Raw genomic sequence first — 9,242 nt, 5'->3', positions numbered from 1 at the left:
CTCCTGCCCGCCCTGCCAGCCCCGGGCCAGCCCGGCCTCCAGCAGGGGAGGCGCCCACCTCGTATTTCTGCTGCTTCAGCTTCTCCATCAGGTCGAACTTCTCGGACTCCAGCTGGTGTATCCAGTCCGACAGCTCCTGGGCCTTCTCCCTGGAGAGGCAGGAGGGCGCGATGGAGGGGAGCCAGGCCGCAGAGACAGAGAGCCGCTTGGGCCCAGAGAGGCTGACAGCACCGCAGAGTGACACAGCCGGCTCCAGGCTTGGCACTGTCAGTCCTGGAAGCCAAGGACTTTCCATCTGTGCTCACTCTCTCAGCTCCCATGGTCAAGAGCTGCGGCCCCAGACACGGGAAGCCCAGGCTCCAGTCCTGGCTCTAGTCTCTCATTTACGACCATGGCCCAGGGACTTCTCTAGAATCTCTAGGATTCCTCCCCTAAAAAATGCATAAATAAAACTGAAGCAAGGACGGCTGGCTGTCTACCAACCGTGCCCATATCCATTCTCCCTTTCTTCTTGGGAAACAGAACCCTGTGCCATAGGCCCAGCGGACAGGCAAACTCTCCACCCTCCTTGCAGGTAGGCGAGGCCAATGGGATCAGAGTAGCTCACTGGCTTCAGCAAAGGCCTTGTGGCTCTTTCCTTGCAACCTCCTTCTGCTGCTTGGTGCCCCAGCAGCTCTACTGGACCATGAGGTGATTTCGAGGATGGGAATGTTGGGCTAAGAATGGTAGAACAAGAAGACAGGCGTCTGCGTCTCTGGTGATTACACACCAGCCATGGACTACTTTCCTTCAGATTTCTTCTACATGAGAAACAAACCTCTGTGTTTTAGGCTGCTGTAGGCAGCCTCAGCTACTACAGGCCAAATCTGACCGAGCAAGGTCCAGGGCTCTGAGCCACAGGGGGTGAGGCAAGGCGTGTGAAGTGCCTGGCACACAGGGAGTCCCCGGAGAGCCAGCCCTCCTACATCTGTTCATCATCATTAGCGTTCCTAGTCCCCTTTGGCTTCCCCGGGAGCTCTCCTCCATGGGGTACAGGTAGTCCCCCGCGGGTGCAGGTCCCTGAATTCCCTCCACAGTACCCCACCACTCCAGCCGCAGCACTTCCATTGTGTTAGCAACTGTGTGGGATCCGGCAATCACAGAGCGCAGAGGGTGTGCCCCCTCTAGCAGGTACTATAGTCACAGGACAAGGGAGCTCGGTACCTGTGGGGTCCATACAACGTCCTGCTGGATACTGAGGGACGCCTGTATTTTATTTAAAAGGCGTATAGCCCCTTATGCCTCAGTTTCTCTCATCCAATACATGAAATTTTGTAATTTGAGATTCTCAAAAAATACGATTGAACTTGAATTATGAGTAGGTGTGTAGCAGGGGGAAGGGGGAAAAGGAAGAAACAGGAAATATGAACATCATCACCACATTGCCAGGCCCCGTGAGGGTCTTTACGTGAACCATGCGTGGGGAGGGTGGACACACAGCACAAAGGACATCCAAGCCAACCAGTGCAGCTTGGGAGGCTGAGGCAGGAGGATGGCAAGTTGGAGCCCAGCCTCAGCAACTTAGCAAGACCCTGTCTTAAAGTGAATACTAAAAAGGGCTGGGGATGTGGCTCAGTGGTTAAGCGCCCCTGGGTTCAATCCCTGGTATAAAACAAAACAGGATTCCCAATCCCCCTGCAACACCTGGCCCTGGACTATAAACCCCAGCGTGCCACAGGAGTGCGGGGGCCGGGACTACTGGGGGCCCAGGCGGGTCGCTGACACCTGGCTGGGCCCCCTGTGCGACCCTGGACTTCTCCGGACTGGCCCTATGGACTACATTTCCCAGCATTCCTGTGCACACTGCCCCAATTCCAGTGAGCTGCTCACCTTGGTAATTTGAAAGTGTTTACACCACGGAAATAGGCAAGCTGAGCCTAGACTTCACCCCAGGACAGCTGACCATACACCTTTACTATCAAATCACTTCACAGCACAGTAGCAAGTACAGACCACCACACCAAACTGCTCGGGTTCAAGGCCTGGCTCTTCCACGTGCTTGCTGTTCAGCCCTGGAAAAGTTGCTTCACTTCTCGGTGCCTCAGGTTCCTCACCATGAACGTGAGGATGTCAACAGCGCCCACCTCATGGCTGTGAGTCCCCCACAGGGGACTGCTATTTATTGTCCTCACCACACTGACCCCCTCAGAGCACCTGGAGGGGGAGCGTGCAGACTTTGCTCTCATAGACTCGTTGGGCCAATGAGAAGCAGGAGTCGGAAGCTAAAGCTCAGATGACCCAGCCCCTTCAGAACCCAGGCCAGCGCACAACAAGACACAGGGAGCCCAGAGGGACAGGCCTGGGGACTGTACCCCTGTGGGGCAAAGGGAAGAGAAGAGCGTGCAAGGGCACAGGGCTCAGCCAGAAAGTCCCACCAGATGGCGGCTTGAGCGCGGAGGAACAGGCGCCCCTAGCACCTCAGAAACAGCCGTCCAACCCCAGGCCAGGCCCCAGTCTCCATCCAGGGGCAGCCTGGACGTGGGTCCCCTGGAGCCGCACGATCCACAGGGCAGCAGGAGCCAGAGGGGCTGCACATGCCGAGGTAAAGCAGCACCCGGCTCAGATCCAGAGCACTGCCCACCCAGGCTGAGCGAGGGTCCCTCACGTCCCCTCCCACACCCAGGTGCCCCGCCACACACCGGAGCTGGTCCTCGCCCAGGTAGTCGATGTCCAGAGGCTTCTTCCGCTCCGACAGGATGCGCAGTTTCATCTCCCGACCCGTCTGCCGCTTCCCACGCTTCTGCTCTGCCTGGGAGTGGGAGAGAAACTGAGACAGGCCAGGAGAGCAGGCCAGCCTCCTCCCTCAGACCCAGGGTCCAGGCCCAGCCTCCTCCCTCAGACCCAGGGTCCAGGCCCAGCCTCCTCCCTCAGACCCAGGGTCCAGGCCCAGCCTCCTCCCTCAGACCCAGGGTCCAGGCCCAGCCTCCTCCCTCAGACCCAGGGTCCAGGCCCAGCCTCCTCCCTCAGACCCAGGGTCCAGGCCCAGCCTCCTCCCTCAGACCCAGGGTCCAGGCCCAGCCTCCTCCCTCAGACCCAGGGTCCAGGCCCAGCCTCCTCCCTCAGACCCAGGGTCCAGGCCCAGCCTCCTCCCTCAGACCCAGGGTCCAGGCCCAGCCTCCTCCCTCAGACCCAGGGTCCAGGCCCAGCCTCCTCCCTCAGACCCAGGGTCCAGGCCCAGCCTCCTCCCTCAGACCCAGGGTCCAGGCCCAGCCTCCTCCCTCAGACCCAGGGTCCAGGCCCAGCCTCCTCCCTCAGACCCAGGGTCCAGGCCCAGCCTCCTCCCTCAGACCCAGGGTCCAGGCCCAGCCTCCTCCCTCAGACCCAGGGTCCAGGCCCAGCCTCCTCCCTCAGACCCAGGGTCCAGGCCCAGCCTCCTCCCTCAGACCCAGGGTCCAGGCCCAGCCTCCTCCCTCAGACCCAGGGTCCAGGCCCAGCCTCCTCCCTCAGACCCAGGGTCCAGGCCCAGCCTCCTCCCTCAGACCCAGGGTCCAGGCCCAGCCTCCTTCCTCAGAACCAGGGGTCCGGGCCCAGCCATCCTCCATCCAGAACCAGAAGTCTGGGCCCACCATTCCCTCCCCATGGAATATAGACTCCCAGCCCCTGCAGGCTGAACACACCTTGACCAGGTAGCCCCCAAAGTGGGCCCCCATGTTGGACAGAACCTTCTTCTTCTTGGCATCGTCCTCTGCTCTCTTCTTGGCCTCCTCCTCTTCCTTTCGCATCTTCTCCTCCTGTGGGGGTGGGGGGTTCACCCACGGCCTCCCTTTTCCCTTGCAGACTGAGGGGGAGGCCCTGGGATGCAGCGGTATGGAGCATAGGGAGGAAAGTCCTGCCTCCCCTCCTGGCCTGGCTGTGTGGCCACCCACACAGTCCTCCCCGGGGGCTTGAATGTCCTCCCAGCAAACACTGAAGAATGGGGGGGGTGCTGGCTTCTCCTGCGGCCTGCAGCCTGAATGGCCCCGTGGGCTCTGCTGTGAGCCTCGCCTCCCTGGTCTTGAGAGGCCAGAGGTGCTAACGCCAAGGTGTGGGGCATACAGAGGCTGGTGGCCGGGGCTGGGCTGGGGTTCAGTGGTGCAGCACTTGCCTAGCATGTATGAGGCCCTGGGTTCCATCCCCAGCACCACAAAAAAGAAAAAGGGGCGGCCAGCCAGGCTCCAGGCACCACAGTGCTCCAGCGTCAGCAGGGCACCTTAGAGACCCGGGCTCCTGCAGCTGAGCCCCTCCCCTCTGAGGGGTGGTGGGACCATGGCTTCTGCAGGCCAGCCTTCTCTCCCCATCGCCAGCTGCTGCTGTAATCTGCAAACTTAAAGCAATGCAGTTCCGGGGTTCAGAAGCCTGAAATGGCCTCGCTGGGCCCAAACCGAGGGGTGAGCTGACCTGGTCCTCCAGGCTCCTGGGAGACGCCCTTCCCACCTTTTCTAGCTCCCAGGGGCAGTGCCCTCCCACCCGGCCTCTGGCTCCCAAGGCAGCAGGCAGCATCTTAAATCTCCCTGGCTCTGGCCTTCCATCCTCCCCCTCCTGAGGACCCTGGCGCAAGGGTGGCGGGAAGATGCAAATCCACAACCACCTTCCAGATCCTGATCTGGTCTCTTCTGCAAAGCCTGTTGGCTGGGCATAGTTGCACAACCCACAGACTGTGGGCCTGGGGTGTGGGCACCTCGGGGGCATATCCTGCCTTCCACTGCACCCTGCTCTCAGCCTTAAACAGTGGGTTGCGTGAGGACCCACTTCTTAATGCCAACACGGTGACATTTCAAACCACCCTAGCACCCTCAGGGGTCAGCTGTGGCCAGGGCTCAGCTCTGTGGGGGAAAGAGCAGCTTCAATGCCTCCCTGGATTTGAGCAGAGTTTAGGCCAGGGCTGCTGGTGGTCACTCTGCAGGGTGATCAGCCATTGCAGTTTGCATGAGACTAACAGAATGTGGAAGTTTCATGGCTAAACCCAGGAAATTACCAGACAAGCCAAGAGGAGAGTTGGTCACCCTAGTATTCACAGAAAGGTGGCCAAGGATTGGACGAAGAAATGCTGTCTGTGGTGTCTGAGTCTCCTGATCCAATCACGCCTGAAGCAACAGCAGTTCTAGGCTTTTTTTTTTTTTTTTTAACCAGGGAGGGAACCAAGAGCACCTCCCCAGCCCTTTTTGTTTTGTTTTGAGACAGGGTCTCACTGAGGCTGGCGTTGAACTTGCAATACTCCTGCCTCCGCCTGCCAAGCGCCTGGGACCACACGCGTGCACCACCCGCCTTTCCTTTCTGCTGAACCCAGTTAGGGTTGAGTTTCCATCCCTTCCAACAGAAAGAGCCTTAGGTGATACAGCGTAGGGACTTCCGCAGAACGACGGAGAGTGTCAGGAACGGGAAAAGCAGCACCCCACCAGGAGGGAGGGTGCGCCCCAGGGGAGGGGAGGCACCCACCGCCAGCTTGGCCTGCCGCTCCCGCTCCTTCTCGGTTCGGAAGCGCTGCTGCTCGGCTCTCTCCGCCCGGCGCCGCTCCTGGGGGCAGGAGGATGAGAGGGTGGGAGGCGCCCGGCCGTCCCTGCCCAAGCGGGGCCCGAGGGTGGAGAGGAGGCCGGAGCGCCCATTCCCGCAGCCTCCGCCCCGGCTCCGGACCAAGGGGAGCTCACGTCCCCCAAGATCCGGCGAGGCGCAGCGCGGGGAGGGCGGGCGCCCCAGTGCCCCACTCACAATGCGCTCCTTCAGCGCGATGAGCTCCTCCTCCTCTTTCTTCCGCTGCTCGAAATGCACGTCGATGAGCGTCTGCAGCTCCAGCAGGTCTTTCTCCATGCGCTTCCGGTGGATGTCCTGCGGGGCCAGGGGGACCCGCTGGAGTCGGCCGCAGGCCCCCGGTGTCGGGGTCCCAGCTGACGGCACGGAGGGCCCCCGCAGATGGCGGCAAAGCAGCGTGTGCGCGCGTCCAGCGAAGGCAGTGGGCAGCGCCTCCCTAACCCGCCGGGGCGCCGCTCTGGGGACAGCTGCTACTTACATCGAAGTCCACACGCTCCCCTTCTGGGATCTTCGGGGGGATCAAAGGAGGAACCACCGGACGGCTGCGGGGCAGGTGGGGACAGTGAGCGGACCGACCTCCCAGACGGGGTTTTATACGTGATGGCGTTTGAATATACTAGGTGGAATAAACTGTGCCTGGACAATTCATGTCACCTGCTTTTGCAGACATTTTTAAATGTGGCTAATAAAGCATTTCAATGACACATGTGGCTTGTGTCCTGTGGGGGGGGGGGCTGTCCTGGGAGTCAGCCCAGGCCCTTCTCTGATTCTCTGCCACCCCGCACTCCCCACCTCCTTGGAATGCTCCTTTCCTGATCTGCCTCGACCTCTCCCGCTATCCCATCCCCAGGAGCCTTCCAAAGAGCCTGCCCTCTTCTTCATTCAAAGGACACTCCCGGCGGTCAATGCCAGGGGCTTCCGTGTTCTCCCTGGTGTCTGAGGGGAATTGGTTCCAGGATCCCCAGTGGATGTCAAACTCCACGGACTCTCTCCTTCCTCATATAAAGTGGTGTAAGGCTGGCATGTGACTTATATGTAAGTCATCCCTAGATAACTTGCAGTACCTACTACAATGTCAGTGCTGCGGGACTGGTGCTGCTTATCGAGAACACTGTATTGTTTAGGGAATGATGTCAAGAGAAAAGCCTCTACGTGTTCAGTGGACACAATTGTTCTAACGTCTCTGATCTGCACCCGTGGAATTCACAATCCCGTGGTTCCCGAGGAGGCCACTGTGCTGAGGCTGCACCAACTCCATCTCCAGCCCACCTCTCTCCTGAGCCCAGACTCATGTTGATGGACACCTCCCGAACATTCTGTACCTCCCCACCCTGGGCCCCAGCAGAGCTCAGCAACTTCTGCAGGCAGTCCCAGCTCACTGTCCCTTTGTTCCCAGCCCAGAGACCCTTGAGGGCTGTCCTTGTCACCTCTCTCCCTTGCCCAACAGCTCATCTAACCCAAGTCCTGTCCCTTTACCTGGATTCTCTCAATCTGCCCCTTCCTTTACATCCCACAGCCCCCTGCCCCAGCACAGTCCTCTTTCCTTCCCACCTGAACCAACCTCCCAGCCTCCTCTCTGGCCTCCCTGCCTCCAGCTTGTGGCTCATCCTCCTTTAAGACTCCAGAGGGACCTTTCTAAACTCCTGATCTGAATCCTTCCTCAACTTGGCCCTACCCTAAATACAAGTCCAAGCAACTGGCCAGGATTCTGACCCTCCCCCATCAGGCCCCTGCCAGCTTCTCCAAACCTCCTCTCCTCTCATCTTCTCATACGCATTCAGCAGTCCATGGTGCCCTGGTTGTGCCCCATGTCTTCACACCCCTGGGCCTTTGCACTTGCTGTGCCCTCTGCCTGATGCTCTTCCCCTGACAAACTCCACCCCCTTCTCCACAGACCTTCTCTGGCAGGGAAACTCATCTGCGTTCTCATGTACTCTCTCCACTAGATCTAGCCTTTCCATGGCTCCCCAGTGCCCTGGCCTCTACAACTCGGCTCCTTCTTGCACACTGAACTCTAGGTATAATGAAATTTGCACTACTTCCCATCCAGAATTGATGCTTCTGGTTTCCTTCATACTTGGATGGCTGCTTCCTTGCATCTCCAAGCCTTGTCCCCAATGTCACTCTATGAGCTCCCACAGCCTCCACTGATCTGCTTAGCTTAGGATGCTCATTATGAGAATGACTATCAGTACCCTGGGCTGGTTTATATGCAGCCACTAGTCTCGGCACACACCCATCCTTCTCTCCTACAATGTCCCTCCTACCTCCTGTCCACTAGAGGTGACTCCCAGGAGAAGCCTTCCTGGAATGCCCAGAGCAAGAGCAGGGCCCCCTGCCAGGCTCCTCTGGAACCTGGGCTCCCATTACTGTCCCTGGGTCTATTTCACCATTATGGTGGGAAAGAGGGTCTGCCCTGCCACACACCGTGTGAGGCCCTGGAAATGCAAGCTGAGAGGTGGTGGCTTAGGTTGGGGTAGGGTTAGGTTAGTCGCCTCATTCCCATGCCCTGTCTTTTCTACCTTTTTACACCCTACCTCTGGAGGTGGGGGAATGTTTAGGAGCAATGGTGGGTACCCCAGCCCCACCCCATAGAGTCTCACCTTGGTTTGGGGCGCTCTTCTTCTGGGGATAAGGGGGATACAAAGAGACAATTAGGAAGAGTTATGGGGTGAAGAACCTGATACCCCGTAGGGAACCCCCAAGCTTCTTCCCAGGGCACCAGGGAAAGTCTCAGAGTCCAGTTCTGGGGAAGGGGCACAGGGAGAAGAAAGGGGAGAAGGAAGTCGGGTGGCCATAAGAGAGGAAGAGGATCACACGCATCGGATATACATTCAGCACTGGTGTGGGGGTCCCACCCCCTCTCCGGAAACCCCAAGTCCAAAGCCCAGACCCACCTCTCCTTATATGCCCAGAGCTCCTGCCCTCCTCCTTCAAGACCCGGCGTGGCGGGATCCCAATCCCTGTCTTCTTTCAGGGAGTTCTGCTCCCGGCCCCTCCCCCCTTGGGACACCCCATTCTTACTAGGATCCTCGGTTCAGGCCCCAGCCTTTGAATGTATATGGGGAGGGAGAGAACGGGGTGGGCGAGGAGGCGGGGGGCGCGGCGGCGCCTCTCGGCGACCGTCCCACCCTTCCGCAAGCTCCTCTGGCTGGGGAAGAAGGCGGGGGTCGGTCCCTTTAAGGAAGGGAAAGCGCCCAGGCCACAGGCCATTTCCCTTCGCGGCCACCAGGGGGCGCGGGGCCCGCGCTAAGGAATCTTTGGACCTGCGGGCCCACCTCAAGCAGGTGAAGAAGGAAGACACCGAGAAGGTGAGTGTGGGTGAGGGCCAGGAGGGCAATGCTGGGGGTGCTGAGGCCAACCACCCTAGGACCTCGCTGGAGGGCAGGTGGCACTTGGGGCTGGAGTGAGAGGCACCGAGGGGGAGGAGGTATGGGAGAGTCACAAAGTGCATGTGGAAGACAGAAGAGGAGGGGAGACAGGAAGTAGCAAGAGTCCAGGAAGTTCATAGAGCAACAGCAAGTCCCTGAAAGAGGAAAGAGCAGGAGGGGAACAAGAAGGAAGAGACAGGAGTGTAACAGGAAGAGAAGTAAAGGAAGCAGGCAGGAAGTGTGCGAGGGAGACAGGAAGTGGGAGGGTAGTAACCCAGTGAGCCAGGGAGCAGGTGGAGACCCTAACCTCTGACCCCCCCCCCCCCC

General features: G+C 59.5%; 1 protein-coding gene across 1 annotated transcript in view; it reads right to left on the bottom strand.

The window, feature by feature from the left end:
- Positions 1 to 8,757, bottom strand: part of Tnnt1 (troponin T1, slow skeletal type) — a 9,845-nt gene extending 1,088 nt beyond the window's left edge. The window contains exons 1-9 of the mRNA XM_048791482.1: positions 8,676 to 8,757; positions 8,442 to 8,507; positions 8,148 to 8,169; positions 6,023 to 6,086; positions 5,725 to 5,841; positions 5,455 to 5,532; positions 3,657 to 3,770; positions 2,679 to 2,788; positions 12 to 149 (exon numbers count right to left, since the gene is read on the bottom strand). Of these exons, the coding sequence (XP_048647439.1) occupies positions 12 to 149; positions 2,679 to 2,788; positions 3,657 to 3,770; positions 5,455 to 5,532; positions 5,725 to 5,841; positions 6,023 to 6,086; positions 8,148 to 8,169; positions 8,442 to 8,507; positions 8,676 to 8,757 (791 nt within the window). The remainder of the gene's footprint in view (positions 1 to 11; positions 150 to 2,678; positions 2,789 to 3,656; positions 3,771 to 5,454; positions 5,533 to 5,724; positions 5,842 to 6,022; positions 6,087 to 8,147; positions 8,170 to 8,441; positions 8,508 to 8,675) is intronic.
- Between the last annotated feature and the right edge of the window lie 485 nt (positions 8,758 to 9,242).

The sequence above is a fragment of the Marmota marmota genome, unplaced genomic scaffold (genome assembly GCF_001458135.2).
Source record: "Marmota marmota marmota unplaced genomic scaffold, marMar, whole genome shotgun sequence".
NCBI classification, from domain to species: Eukaryota; Metazoa; Chordata; class Mammalia; order Rodentia; family Sciuridae; genus Marmota; species Marmota marmota.
This window is presented reverse-complemented; position numbering and strand designations above follow the sequence as displayed.